We start from the raw sequence: 16,269 nt of genomic DNA, 5'->3' as shown, positions 1-16,269 counted from the left end.
AAATATTTGCCGGGAATTTTGTTTGTATCGGCGTTTTAAATTTTTTACAGTTCGTTTTTTCTAGCTTTCATCGCTTTAAAATATCAAAATATCGTTTTGATTTCCTGCATCCTTCACTTTTCATTGGCTCCGTCTCGTCTATTTTTTTTGCTTTCGGGAGAGCGCTTTTTTCCCTGTTTGAGAGTTTGAAAGCAGGACATTCACCAAAACTACGAACACACACTACAGTAATCACATTAAGGTACGGAAAATCTCTGCTATGTCGAACATCCAGTTCATTCAGTGTGTGAAATGTGACATGTTTAGTCGGTCTTTCTCCGTTGTTAGCGATAATTTAATCTGTAAGAAGTGTAAGCTAGTTTGCTTTTTGACAGAGATCTTAGCATTAGAGGAGCGCATCCAGAGTCTAGAGAGAAGTAGTGAGTGTGAGACCAGTCCAGGTTCTGCAGGGGAAAGTCTGGATGCCCTAGGTGAGGTTAATATCGGCAGCATACTCGCAAAGCCAAAGCTAACGCTAAGGCTTGCTCACAGGAGCACCATTCCTCTCCGCTCGACGTGTCTAACAGGTTTGCTCTCCTCAGTGAACCACCCGCTGAGAAACCTGAAAGAGCTCTGGTTTTAGGAGACTCCATTCTGAGGCACGTGAAATTAGCTAGACCTTTAGGGGCACCAGCAGCACAGGTTATGTGTATACCGGGAGCCAGGGTGCCGGACATAGCAGGTCAGCTTAGATTCTTAGGAAAGCACAGGTTCTCTAAGATAGTTTTTCACACAGGAGCTAATGATATACACCTTCGACAGTCAGAGGTTACTAAGAGTAATATTATAGAGGTGTGTAAATTAGCGAAGGCAATGTCCGATGCAGTATCATGCTCTGGCCCCATCCCAATGCGACGTGGCGATGTAGCCTACAGCAGGTTATGATCGCTGAACTGCTTGATGTCTGAGTGGTGCTCCAAAAACAATGTGGGCTTCATTAATAATTGGAGCAATTTTGAGGGCAAGGCTGGCCTGTTAGGGCAGGACGGTTTCCATCCCACCCGGGAAGGTGCTGCTCTCATTTCTTGTAGTATAGCTAATAGCGATCCAAGATGGCGGCGCGGCAGTAGCTCGCAGCGGCCTCTCCGGATCCAAAAATGGTGCTTTCTCCATATTCAGCACGACCCTTCACAATACATGGACACCAGAGTCAGCTGTGTTCATGTGTACGACCACCAGACACTGCTACAGTACAGGCATCATGCAACCAACAATCTGCATGATGATCTTATCGACAACCTTCGCGACCTCGGCTTGCTGCGACCTCGGCCACAAAGACCAGGCCCCCAGTCGGTGTTACCTGATGCCGGTGGCCGGGAGAGGAGACGTCAAAAGCGCTGTTCGAGGAAGCGGAAGCGCGGCAAGCGGGCGGGTGTCCGTGCTAGGCTAAATGCTAACCCTAGCCGGCCGGCTCTACCGTCCATTTTTCTTTCAAACGTCTGCTCCCTGGACAATAAACTGGACTACATCCGACTACAGCTAACCACACGGCGAGAGTTAAGAGACTGTTGCGTCTTTGTTTTCACGGAGACGTGGCTCAGCGACAGAGTTCCGGAAGCCGCCATCCAGCTAGATGGGCTAACCTTGTTTCGAGCCGACAGAAACGCAGCTCTGTGCGGTAAGACTCGCGGTGGTGGCGTGTGTGTTTATATCAACACGGAATGGTGTAAGAACTCTGTGCTCGTTTCATGCTACTGCTCATCGCTAGTGGAGTTTGTGACTGTTAGATGCAGACCTTTTTATTTACCTCAGGAATTCACCACCGTTTTCATTGTCGAAGTGTACATTCCACCCAGTGCTAATGCTAAGGAGGCACTGTGTGAACTCTACGGCGCTATTAGTGACCTGCAGAATGCTCACCCCGACGGATTGTTTATTATCGCCGGAGATTTTAACCATGTGAATCTCAGGACTGTGCTTCCTAAACTCCATCAGCATGTGGACTTTGCAACGAGAGGAGCGAACACGCTGGATCTTGTTTACACAAACATCCCCGGCGCGTATCGTGCGGAGCCCCGCCCCCATCTCGGATACTCAGACCACTGCTCTGTTATGTTAATTCCAGCATACAGACCGCTCGTCAGACGCTCTAAACCGGTTCTGAAACAGGTGAAAACCTGGCCAGAAGGAGCTACTTCTGCTCTTCAGGACTGTTTTGAGTGCACTGACTCTGGGACATGTTTAGAGAGGCTGCAACCAATGGTGATTCCATCAACTTGGAGGAGTACACATCATCAGTGACCAGCTACATCAGCAAGTGCGTTGATGATGTGCCCATCTCCAAGACCATCACTACACGCTCCAACCAGAAGCCGTGGATGACTGCAAATGTGCGTGCGCTGCTGAAACAAAGAGACTCTGCCTTCAGATCAGTGGACAAGGCTGCCTTAAAACAGCAAGGGCCAAACTGTCCCGTGCCATCAGAGAGGCAAAGCGCAAACACACGCGAAGAAAATCCACAATCACTTCCAGGACAGCGGAGACACCCGGCGCATGTGGCAGGGCATCCAGGCCATCACGAATTACAAGACCACATCACCTGCTTGTGACCGTGACCCCTCCCTCCCGAATGTGCTGAACGACTTCTATGGCCGGTTTGAGGTACAGAACAACGTGAAGGCGAGGAAGACCACCCCTCCTCCCACTGACCAGGTGCTCTGTCTAACCACAGCTGAAGTGAGGAAAACTCTACGCATAGTTAACCCACGGAAGTCTGCTGGACCTGACAACATTCCTGGCAGAGTGCTCAGGAAATGTGCAGAACAGCTAGCAGATGTCTTCACTGACATCTTCAACATCTCCCTGAGCAGCAATGTTGTTCCCACGTTCCTAAAGACAACGACCATTGTTCCCGTGCCGAAGAAATCTACTGTCTCCTGCCTCAATGACTATCGTCCCGTCGCATTTACACCCATCGTGATGAAGTGCTTCGAGAGGCTCGTCATGAGGCATATTAAGACACAGCTTCCACCCTTCCTAGACCCCATGCAGTTTGCGTATCATCCAAACCGTTCCACGGACGATGCCATCTCCACAAACCTCCATCTGGCCCTCACCCATCTGGATAACAAAGACTCTTATGTAAGGATGCTGTTCATTGACTTCAGCTCAGCATTCAACACCATCATTCCTCAGCACCTGATCGAGAAGTTGAACCTTCTGGGCCTGAACACCTCCCTCTGTAACTGGATCCTGGACTTCCTGACTGGGAGACCTCAGTCAGTCAGGATCGGGAACAGCATCTCCAGCACCACCACACTGAGCACTGGGGCCCCCCAGGGCTGTGTGCTCAGCCCACTGCTGTTCAATTTGCGGACTCACAACTGTGTAACAATGCACAGCTCGAACCACATCGTCAAGTTTGCTGATGACACGACCATGGTGGGTCTAATCAGCAAGAACGACGAGTGAGCATATAGAGAGGAGGTGCAAAGGTTAACTGCCTGGTGTGGAGCAAACAACCTGTCTCTGAACGTTGACAAAACCAAAGAGATGGTTGTGGACTTCAGGAGAGCACAGAGTGACCAATCTCCAATGATTATTCCAAATTCCTTGGTGTTCATCTGGCAGACAACCTCACCTGGTCACTCAACACCAGCTCCATCACAAAGAAAGCCCAACAGCGTGTCTATTTCCTGAGAAGGCTGAGGAAAACCCACCTCCCCCCCCCCCCATCCTGACCATGTTCTACAGAGGGACCATTGAGAGCATCCTGAGCAGCTGCATCACTGCCTGGTTTGGGAACTGCACCGTCTCGGATCGCAAGACCCTACAGAGGATAGTGAGGACAGCTGAGAAGATCATCGGAGTCTCTCTCCCCTCTATCATGGACATTTACATTACACGCTGCATCCGCAAAGCACACAGCATTGTGGACAATCACACACACCCGTCACACACACTTTTTACACTCCTACTATCAGGAAAACGGTTCCGAAGCATTCGGGCCGTCACAACAAAACTATGCAACAGTTTCTTTCCACAAGCCATCAGGCTTCTCAACACACAGAAATGAAGCAGAACTCTCACACACACACACACACACACACACACACACACACACACACACACACACACACTCACTTAAATGTGTGTTACCGAACTGTAAATTATTATTATTTTTTTTTTCCTGGACTTAACACTTAACACACACTCATCTCAATCCATTCCACCACCATTCATTTGTTTATTATTTATTATTCTTGACTGTACCACACTCTTAACTGCTGTTTTTTGCACATTTATAATTTTTCACTGTATTATACTGTTTACATGCTGTTTCTTGCACATTTATCATTATCATTGTATTATACTGTTTACATGCTGTTCTTTGCACCTTTGACTGCTGCTGCATTCTTGCACTACATTGTTCTGTTTATACTCACTTCTGGGGTATAGTTTTAGTTTGTATATTTTCTACAGTCTTCTCGTACAGTACTGTATAATCAAGTATACCAGTAAGTTTACTGGTCGGCGCTATATTGGGTTTTCTGTCTTGTCTTGTGTCGTCAGTCTGCACTGTCTGTCTGCACTGTTTGCACTAGGTTGCACTCGATGCACTTTATGTAGCTTCTGTTGTAGCTCTATGATGTTTTGTTTGTTGTTGTTTAGTGTAGCACCAGGGTTCCGGAGGAACGTTGTCTCGTTTTTACTGTGTACTGTGTACCACTGTGTATAGTAGAAATGACAATAAAAGCCTCTTGACTTGACTTGACTTGTCTCAGAACAGCACTAGTTAACAAGTGACTGTCTAGAGCCAAGGCCAGGGAGCAGACAGACAGGCTAAACCGACCGTCTGCTAGCTGCACAGAGTCATCACTCAGGATCCACCATATTGAGACTGTGTCTGTCCCCCGAGCGAAACCAAAATATAGGAATTATCAGAAAGTCTGTTTTAGTAACCTGATTAACATTAAATTAAATAGGACTGAATGCACAGCAGCACCTCTGATCTAAAGATAGGATTGTTGAATATTAGATCTCTCACGTCAAAAGCGCTTACTATAAACTCAATTATTACTAACCAGGAGTTTAAAATAATGTGTTTGACAGAAACGTGGATTAAATCGAATGAATATGTAGCATTAAATGAAGCGAGTCCTCCTGGGTATAGTTACATACACCAACCCCGTCTAAATGGCAGAGGAGGCGGAGTCGCAGCTATTTATAATAATAATCTAAGCGTCACACAAAAGACTAAACAAAAATGTAAAACATTTGAAGTTCTTTACACCAACATAAAATATTCAGTGTCTGAAAGCAGGTCCAGTCAGTTAATTCCACTAATTATTATTTATAGACCCCCAGGGGCCCGACTCTGATTTTCTCATAGAATTTGCAGATTTCATCACAAATGTAGCTCCTTCTTTACACAAAGCATTAATTATTGGTGACTTCAATATTCATTTTGATCATCAGGAAGACTCCTTAAGAGCAGCAGTTGTGTCCTTCTAGAGTCAGTTGGAATTAATCAGAATGTTATAGGACCCACTCATAGTGGTGACACACTCTCGATTTGTTGTTAACATTTGGATTAAAAATAAAAGTCATAATTCCACAGTCTGAAGCTATTTCAGACCATTATTTCATCTCTTTTAAAATCTGCCTCAGTCATTGCATTTCTACCCCACCACGTTACCGTGTTAAGTGTACTTTCACATCAGCTACAGCAGCGCGTTTTATTAACAATCTTCCAGAAATTACGATATTAGATAGATCTCCGTCTGACCCTGCAGAGCTCGACTGGGCCACTGAACATCTAGAAACAACGTTACGTTACACTCTAGATGATGGAGCTCCCCTTAAGACCAAAATGATCAGGGAGAAAAAATTAGCACAGTGGTATAATGATCATACACACACCTTAAAACAGACCACTCGAAAATTAGAACGTAAATGGCGTCAAACAAAATTAACAGTATTTCAAAAAGCATTGAAGGAGAATCTCCTGAGTTCTAGAAAATCTCTTAGTGCTGCTGATCAGCATTTTTCTCCACCCTCATAGAAAATAACAAGCAGAACCCTAGATTTTTATTCAGCACGGTAGCAAAATGAACAGGGAATAAAAGCACTGCACTCACATGCACACCATCATTAGTTAGTAATGATTTTATCAACTATTTTAATAATAAAATTGAGAAAATCAGGCAAGAATTTCAGATGGTTAATATAAATCCAAATTATTTTACAAGTAACCCTGTAGACAGCAGTGTAATTATAGCAGACAATCAACTACAAAGCTTCACTCCTATTCATGAGAATGACTTAATTTCATTAATTTCCTCATCAAAATCATCAACCTGCATTCTCGATCCCTTGCCTACAAGTTTCTTTAAACAGATAACTCCAGAGGTAATTGAACCTGTTTTAAAAATAATTAACTCTTTCATTAGCACTGGTTTTGTACCAAAATCCTTCAAACTGGCAGTTATCCACCCCCTAATTAAGAAACCTGACCTTGACCCATGTCAGCTGTCCAACTACAGTCCAATATCAAATCTCCCCTTTATATCCAAGATTCTAGAAAAGGTTGTAGCACAGCAGTTCTGCTCACACCTACTTATGAATAACATTTTTTAAACGTATCAGTCAGGATTTCCGCCTCATCATAGCACAGAGACGGCACTAGTTAAGGTGGTAAATGACCTGTTATTGGCCTCTGATCAGGGTTTTGTCTCCTTACTTGTTTTGCTCGACCTTAGTGCAGCTTTTGACACCACTGATCACACTATACTACTTGCTAGACTTGAGAACATTGTTGAAATAAAAGGAACAGCTCTCTCTTGGCTCAGGTCTTAATTGACTGATCGCTATCAGTTTGTTGATGTAAATGGTGAGTTCTCCAAACTCTATGAGGTAAAGTTTGATGTTCCTCAAGGATCTGTCTTAGGCCCACTGCTTTTCTCTTTATATATGCTGCCTCTTGGTGAAATTATTCATAAACATGGGATTCGCCTTCCAATGCTATGCTGATGACACAGCTGTATATTTCAGCAAAGCCAGATGAGAGAGATCAGCTTAACGATGTTGAGGAGTGTGTAAAGGACATTAGACAGGGGATGCTGAATAATTTTCTTCTGCTCAACACCAATAAGATAGAAGTACTTTTACTAGGACCACATGCAGCTAGAAGTAAACTTTTCGATTCCGTATCATCTCTGGATGGTGTTTCTGTTTCAGCATGTACGGCTGTCAAAGACCTTGGTGTGATTATTGACCCGAGTCTTTTCTTTGAGTCTCACGTGAATAATATCACCAGGATCTCCTTCTTTCACCTTAGAAATATTGCTAAAATTAGAAATATGATGTCGTTACAGGATGCAGAAAAACTAGTTGATGTTTTTGTAACATCTAGATTAGACTACTGTAACGCTTTACTGTCTGGGTGTTGGAGTAAGTGCAGAAATAAGCTTCAGTTAGTTCAGAATGCAGCAGCAAGAGTCCTCACTAGATCTAGGAAATATGAGCACATCACCCCTGTTTTAATCATCTACACTGCTCCCAATTACATCTCACACTGATTATAAAATACTACTACTGACGTATAAAGCACTTAACGGTCTTGCACCGCAGTATCTGAGTGAACTTCTGTACCAGGATGATCCTCCACGCCTACTTAGATCAAAAGGTGCAGGCTAATTGTTGGTTCCTCAAATAATAAAGACTACAGCAGGGGGCAGATCTTTCTCTTATAAAGCCTCACAGTTATGGAACAGCTTTCCAACCAGTGTTCGGGACTCAGACACAGTCTCAGTGTTCAAGTCGAGGTTGAAAACTTATTTATTTAGTCAAACCTTTAATCAGTAGATTTTTTTCTTAGGTAAAGGCTCAGATCTGGAGGGAACATGGATATAGAGTGTTTGGTGAACTGGTATATTTGTATGCTGTCGTCCCCTCACATTCACTCAGGTTTGTTGACAGTGGTGTGGTGGGTCGTCTCTTATCCCAGAGATCCCTCATGTCTAAGTTACCTTCTGGTTCTTCCTTTTAGTTATGCTGCCATAGCGAGTCTTGCCGGAGTCCAAACTGCACAGTGATATTAACTTTCATACAACAATAAGGACACTTAATAATCCATATATTCATGTGATCATATGTCACCCTCTCTCTCTCTTTCTCTCTCTCTCTCTTTCTCTCTCTCTCTCTCTTTCTCTCTCTCTCTATCTCTCTCTCGGTTGAGTTAAACATGCTCCTGAGGCTCCAGTGACCACTGTTTCTGCCCCTCTCCCCTCCGTGGATTTTCCCACTTCGTCCAGGCCTAACTCTGGATAGTGTTCTCCTAGACTGGAGGCCACTCTTTGCAGCTTGGGATGGTTTCTCATCAACACCTTGGGTGGTTCCTTAAAATTCCGGAGTAAGAACAGGAGCTTTGAGGATGGATTGGACTGTAGTTAATATCAACAGTCTGCTACACTGACTCAGGATACAGTTCGCTTCTGATCATCATCACTGTACCCTGCAACATTGTATATCTGCTTCAAATTGACATTTGGTGCAACCCAGATGAGGATGGGTTCCCTCTTGAGTCTGGTTCCTCTCAAGGTTTCTTCCTTATGCCATCTCGGGGAGTTTTTCCTTGCCACAGTTGCTCATTAGCGACAAACGTACTTACAAAGAACATATTTACTTTTAATCACCACATTATCTGTGTAAAGCTTCTTTGAGACAATGTTCATTGTTAAAAGCGTTATACAAATAAACATGAATTGAACTGAATTGAATTGAGTTCATTGTTCATAGTTACCCCAAGGTTACGAGCAGTGGCTGAAGGGGAAAGCAGAGAGTCATGAAGTGTTAGTTGGAGATCTTGACCTGGAGATGAATCGACTGGGATGACCAGCAGTTCTGTTTTGCTGGGGTTGAGTTTTAATTGGTGAGCACTCATCCATGAAGATATGTCTGTCAAGTATGCTGAGATCTGAGCGGAAGCTGTGGTATCTGATGGGGGGAAAGAAAAGATTAGTTGGGTGTCATCTGCATGGCAGTGATAAGAAAACCCATGTGAGGATATGACTTCACCAATGGAGTGGGTATAGAGGGAGAAAAGAAGGGGACCAAGTACCGAGCCTTGTGGGACACCAGTGGTGAGTCTGCACGGGGCAGATGTGGATCCCCTCCATGTTACCTGGTATGAGTGACCTTCCAGGTAGGAAGCAAACCATTCCCATGCTGTTCCGCAGATACCGAGGCTCTTGAGCGTTGACAAATGTGTCTTGTGGTTGACTGTGTCAAATGCTGTTGAAAGGTCCAGGAAGATAAGTACAGATGACAGCTTGGCTGATCGAACAGCATGCACTTTCTCAGAAACAGCCAAAAGGGCCGTCTCTGTGGAATGTGCTGCTTTGAACCCAGACTGGTTCAGATCATGGAGGTTGTTCTGTGAGAGATAGACAGACAGTTGGGTAAAAACAGTGCGTTCCAGAGATTTAGAAAGAAAGGAGAGAAGTGATACCGGTCTGTAGTTGTTGATGTCTGATGGATCCAGAGCAGGTTTCTTCAAGATGGGAATGACCCTTGCTTGCTTGAAGGTAGTTGGTACATAAGCAGATGTTAATGACCCGTTGATGATTGTGGAGATGAGGGGCAGGAGATCTTGTGCGATGGTCTGAAGCATAGTTGAAGGGATTGGATCCAGAGGACAGGTGGTGGGATTGCAAGATTGGATGACTTGCAGTATCTCATCTTCTGTTAAGGTTAAGAAGCTTGACAGAAATGTAGTGGATTCCTGGCCGTGTTGTTTAGTCATTGTTGGGGAGGAAGTGAAGGTCTTAATCTTCTCATCATAGAAGGAGGCAAAGTCATTATCAGTCAGGGAGGATGGAGGTGCAGGTGCAGCAGGGGGGTTGAGTAGTGAAGAAAAGATGTTGTGGAGTTTACGAGGATCTTGTGCAGAGGCCTTAAGCTTTTCCTTGTAGAAGGCAGTTTTGGCATAAGTCACCTCTAAAGAAAATTTGGTCAGGAGTGTGCTGTAAGATGTGAGGTCTGCGTCGAATTGTGATTTTCTCCACTTCCTTTCTGCAGATCTGAGCTCTAGTCGATTGCTGCACAAAAATTCTGAAAGCCACTGTGTGGGACAAGAAGTCTTCTTGGGTTTTGTAGTCAAGGGGCAAAAAAGGTCCATGGTTAAGGAAAGAGATGAGAGGAAGGAGTCAGTAGCAACATCCAAGGGTAGAGAGGAAAAGGAGTCAGGGTCAGGAAGAGATGAAAGAGTACAGGAAGCTACAGTGGAGGGAGAGATGGAGTGAAGGTTAGGACGGATAAAAGAGACATGTAAATTATTATTAGGTTGAATAGGAAGAGTGATTGAAAAGGAAACCAGGTGATGATCAGAGATTGGAAGTGAAGTGGCAGTCATGTCTGTTGCTGGAGTAGGGCGGGTGAAAACCAGGTCCAGGACATTTCCTCCCTTGTGTGTTGGAGGGCAGCTGTTAAATGTCGAAGAGAAGGTATTCAGAACCTTCACCACTGCAGATGTCTGCGGAAAGCTCACAACATTATCAGAGACTCTTCACATCCCAGTCACAAACTGTTTAACCTCCTTCTATCAAGAAGGAGATACAGGAACATACGTACCAGAACCAGCAGGTTCAGGGACAGCTTTTTTTTCCATCCACCATTACAGTACTGAACTCTACACTACACCGCTAGATCACACAAAAAAAAAAACCACAAAACAAAACAACATATATAATGCCATAATCCTATAACCTTTCAATTCTGCACATTTCCTCTTCAATGCCATCGCCTTAGAACCATTTATCTGTACTTCTTAACAATGTCCAGACATCTCTGCATTGCTACAGCCTTTATATTTATTTACTGCACATATTACATGCTGTAAATATGCTACATATTCATCTGCACTATTTGCACAATTGCTACATTTAGCACTTCTGGTAGATGCTAGATGTCAAACTGAATTTTTTTTTGCTGTGTACCTGTACAATGCAATGACAATTAAGTTCTATCTATCTATCTATCTATCTATCTATCTATCTATCTATCTATCTATCTATCTATCTATCTATCTATCTATCTATCTATCTATCTATCTATCTATCTATCTATCTATCTATCCCCCTGCTTTTCACAATATACATGCTTGACTTGGGAAATATTAATAGAAGGCATGGGATCAGCTTGGTTGAACCAGATTTTAGCAGCACATGCACCTTTGCGGTCATCCACGGCTTCTGGTTGGAGCATGTGGTGATGGTCTTGGAGGTGATCGGGTTAGCAATGCACTTGCTGGTGTAGCTGGTCACTAATGATGTTGAAATTGCTGTTGGTTGCAGCCTCCCTAAACATGTCCCAGTCAGTGCACTTAAAACAGTCCTGAACAACAGAGGCTCCAGCTGGCCAGGTTTTCACCTGTTTCAGAACCGGTTTAGAGCATCTGATGAGCAGTCTGTATTCTTGAATTAGCATAACAGAGATGTGGTCTGAGTAGCCGAGGTGGGGGCGGGGCTCCAAACGATACGCACAGGGGATGTTTGCGTAAACCATATCCAGCATGTTCGCTCCTCTTATTGCAAAGTCCACATGCTGATTGAGTTCAGGTGGAGTTTAGGTGGAGGAACAGTGTAACAGGAACAGTGTAACAGGAACAGTGTAACAATAGAGCAGTGTAACAGAGTTTTAATTATTCTTCTTTCGGCTGCTCCCATTAGGGGTCGCCACAGCAGATCATCGTTCTGATTCGTGATCCACATATTTAATTTGGCACATGTTTTACACTGGATGCCCTTCCTATCGCAACCCTCGCCATTTATCTGGGCTTGGAACCGGCACTAAGAGTGCAGTCTTGTGCAACCCAGAGTAATAAGAGCAAAAACAAACTCTATAAAGTAAGAATGAGAGAACGCAGGACAGAAAGATGAAAAGATAAAAGAGAATTAACCAATAGATGCTTGCTTGCGTCTCTTACCGTACACATAAAAGACAGAGGACCAGCCGGTGTATTCCACTAACACTCCTGCTAATGGCATCGCAATCACTGCTCCAGCATATTAACCTAAACATTCTCACACTCACACACACACACACACACACACACACACACACACACACACACACACACACACATCAACACAGGAGTACAGTACATTGTTTTTGTAAGTGTGTGCAAAAATCACTTTACCACAGAAAGCTGTTGTAGCCAATCTGCTCCTTTCAAGGGGTGGGGCCCATTTAGCCCAGATCCCATGGCATGCTGGGTAAGACACACCCTGATAAATAAAATCACAGGATATGACTCAAACCAATCATTTTGTCAAGTGTACAAGACAGGCCAAAATAGAATTCCAGTGAAAAAAATACAAAATATGCAATGATGCAAATAAACATGCACAAACACACACACACACGTATGTACATAATGAAAATGTGTGCTACCTCCACCAGTCCCTGCAGCACTCTCACTACAATCTCACAGCCATAGTGAATACGAGCTGCTGATGGAATCAGCATGTTCAATGTCGATGTCGCAATAATCGCAAAACCAAACACTCTGCAACACACACAAACACAGTTATTGCACAATTCAACACACTTATAAACAATCCCTGTCGATAATTGCACAATAGATGGCGACAAGATGGCGATGAGTCTGCATATCAGCAGGAGGTGGAGCAGCTGGTGCTATGGTGCAGTCAGAACAACTTTAGAGCTTAGCACACTCTAAACTGTGGAGATAATAGTGGACTTTAGAAAACACCCCTCAACACTACTCCCCCTCACAATATCCAACATCCCTGTGTCATCTGTGGAGAACTACAAGTTTCTGGGCACTACCATTTTCCAAGACTAAAATGGGAATGCAACATAAACTCGATTCTGAAAAAGGCCCAGCAGAGGATGTACTTTCTACGCCAATTAAGGAAGTGCAGTCTGCCACAGAAGCTGTTGATGCAGTTCTACACTGCAGTCATTGAATCTGTCCTGTGCTCATCAATCACTATCTGGTTTGGAGCAGCAACAAAACAGGACAGAAGCAGACTGCAGCAAACCGTTAAAACAGCAGAAAAAATAATTTGTGCTCCCCTGCCCACTCTCCAGGACTTGTACCATACAAGAAACAGAAACCGGGCAGAAAAAATCACTACTGACCCTCCGCATCCTGAACACAACATCTTTTAGCTCCTCCCTTCTGGCAGGCGCTACAGAACTGTTTCTCAACAGGTTTTTTTCCCAGGCAATCAGCCTCATTATCAACTCACCTTAATTATATTCCCTGCCTCAAATCTATAAGTACTGCATTATTAAAACTGCCAGTCATCACATTATCCGTATATCTTACACACACTATTGCTGCTGTATGTTGTACAAAAGTTCTAAAGTAACTTTCTATCGTACCTGGTGCACAATACAGTCAATCCCCGATATTTTGCAGCTCAGAAAATTCACGGGTTCTCGTTTGGAACCTAACTAACAGCAAGTTGCGGGTTATCGTTAGGAACATTAGGAATAACATTTTGAACTGTTTTCACGAACAAATTCCATACAAATGTTTAAAACACTATTTTATTTAAATGGTTAATGTCTAGATAAATTCACTAAAGGTACCATAGGGGCTGTGGGGGTACGTCAAAAATTTTAAGACTTTTCGGAAATCGCATCTTAGAATGTGACTATGTTCCAGAGGACTGTCTGTGCTGTTATTTGCACTACCGTGCACTCTCACACTTTATGTACATCACTGATCTGTCATATACTCTATATTCCTATTCAATGCTCGTACTGTCTATATTGTCTCACATTCTCTGTATTGTCTCGTATAGTAATGCCTCCAATAATGAAGATTACAGCAGGGGGCAGATCTTTCTCTTATAAAGCCCCGCAGTTATGGAACAGCCTTCCTATCAGTGTTCGGGACTCAGACACAGTCTCAGTGTTCAAGTCGAGGTTGAAAACATATTTATTCAGTCAAGCCTTTAATCAGTAGATTTTTCTCAGGTAAAGGCTCAGATCTGGAGGGAACATTGATATAGAGTGTTTGGTGAACTGGGATATTTGTACGCTGTCGTCCCCTCACATTCACGTGTTCACTCAGGTTTGTTGATGGTGGTGTGGTGGGCCGTCTCTTATCCCAGAGATCCCTCATGTCTGTGTTGCCTTCTGGTTCTCCCTTTTAGTTATGCTGCTATAGCGAGTCTTGCCGGAGTCCAAACTGCACAGTGACTTTAACTCTCATGCAACACTAGGTACACTTAATAATCCATATCCTTCTCTTCCTGTCACCCTCTTCTCTCTCTCTCTCTCTCTCTCTCTCTCTCTCTCTCTCTCTCTCGGTCGAGTTAAACATGCTCCTGAGGCTCCAGTGACCACTGTTCCTGCCCCTCTCCCCCCCGTGGATCTTCCCACTTCATCCAGGCCTGCCTGGATTGGATGTCAACAGTCTCCTACACTGATGTCAACAGTCTCCTACACTGACTCAGAAATACACTTCGCTTTTGATCATCATCACTGCACCCCGCAACATTGTATACCCGCCACAAATGGACATTCGGTGTAACCCAGATGAGGATGGGTTCCCTCTTGAGTCTGGTTCCTCTCAAGGTTTCTTCCTTATGCCATCTCGGGGAGTTTTTCCTTGCCACAGTCGCCAGTCGCCACCGGCTTGCTCATCAGGGACAAACTTACTCATAAAGAACATATTCATTTTTAATCACCGCATTATCTGTGTAAAGCTGCTTTGAGACAATGTTCATTGTTAAAAGCGCAATACAAATAAAAATGAATTGAATTGAATTGAATAGTCTGGTTTGTTTTGTATATTCCAAGCTAAAACTATAGTGTTATTTACTGTGAGGAAAATAAGTATTTGAACACACTGCTATTTCACAAGTTCTCCCATTAGAAATCATTAAGGGGTCTGAAATTGTCATCGTAGGTGCATGTCCAATGTGAGAGACATAATCTAAAAAAAAAAAATCCAGAAATCACAATATATGATTTTTAAACTATTTATTTGTATGATACAGCTGCAAATAAGTATTTGAACACCTGTCTATCAGCTAGAATTCTGACTCTCAAAGACCTGTTAGTCTGCCTTTAAAATGTCCACCTCCACTACATTTATTATCCTAAATTAGATGCACCTGTTTGAGGTCGTTAGCTGCATAAAGACATCTGTCCACCCCAAACAATCAGTAAGAATCCAACTAGCAACATGGCCAAGACCAAAGAGCTGTCCAAAGACACTAGAGACAAAATTGTACACCTCCACAAGGCTGGAAAGGGCTACGGGGAAATTGCCAAGCAGCTTGGTGAAAAAGGTACACTGTTGGAGCAATCATTAGAAAATGGAAGAAGCTAAACATGACTGTCAATCTCCATCGGACTGGGGCTCCATGCAAGATCTCACCTCGTGGGGTGTCAATGATCCTAAGGAAGGTGAGAAATCAGCCCAGAACTACATGGGAGGAGCTGGTCAATGACCTGAAAAGAGCTGGGACCACCGTTTCCAAGGTTACTGTTGGTAATACAATAAGACGTCATGGTTTGAAATCATGCATGGCACGGAAGGTTCCCCTGCTTAAACCAGCACATGTCCAAGCATGTCTTTAGTTTGCCAATGACCATTTGGATGATCCAGAGGAGTCATGGGAGAAAGTCATGTGGTCAGATGAGACCAAAATAGAACTTTTGGGTCATAATTCCACTAAACAGGTTTGGAGGTAGAAGAATGATGAGTTCCATCCCAAGAACACCATCCCTACTGTGACGCATGGGGGTGGTAGCCTCATGCTTTGGGGGTGTTTTTCTGCACATGGGACAGGGCGACTGCACTGTATTAAGGAGAGGATGACCCGGGCAAACCTGGTGAAAAACTACAGGAAATGTTTGACCTCTGTAATTGCAAACAAAGGCTACTGTACCAAATATTAACATTGACTTTCTCAGGTGTTCAAATACTTATTTGCAGCTGCATCATACAAATAAATAGTTAAAAAATCATACATTGTGATTTCTGGATTTTTTTTTTTAGATTATGTCTCTCACAGTGGACATGCACCTACGATGACAATTTCAGACCCCTCCATGATTTCTAAGTGGGAGAATTTAGAAAAATAGCAGGGTGTTCAAAAACTTATTTTCCTCACTGAATGTCTATAATTTTGAGTCAGTAATAGCTGGAACCAAATTCCTTGTGTTGGTCTCAACACACTTAGCCAGAAAACCTGATGCCGATTCTGATGATACACAGCATTACACAAAACAGGTGTGTAA

The 16,269-nt window shown here is 43.6% G+C and overlaps 1 protein-coding gene across 1 annotated transcript in view; it reads left to right on the top strand.

The window, feature by feature from the left end:
• Positions 1-3,012, top strand: part of LOC310729622 (uncharacterized protein) — a 441,633-nt gene extending 438,621 nt beyond the window's left edge. The window contains exon 2 of the mRNA XM_083548039.1: positions 1,083-3,012. Within this exon, the coding sequence (XP_083404165.1) occupies positions 1,083-2,280 (1,198 nt within the window). The 3' untranslated portion in view covers positions 2,281-3,012. The remainder of the gene's footprint in view (positions 1-1,082) is intronic.
• Positions 3,013-16,269: the final 13,257 nt, after the last annotated feature.

Source organism: Silurus aristotelis (genome assembly GCF_946808225.1).
Source record: "Silurus aristotelis genome assembly, chromosome: 1".
Lineage (NCBI taxonomy): Eukaryota > Metazoa > Chordata > Actinopteri > Siluriformes > Siluridae > Silurus > Silurus aristotelis.
The sequence above is the reverse complement of the archived record's forward strand: the minus strand, read 5'-3'. Positions and strand labels throughout refer to the sequence as shown.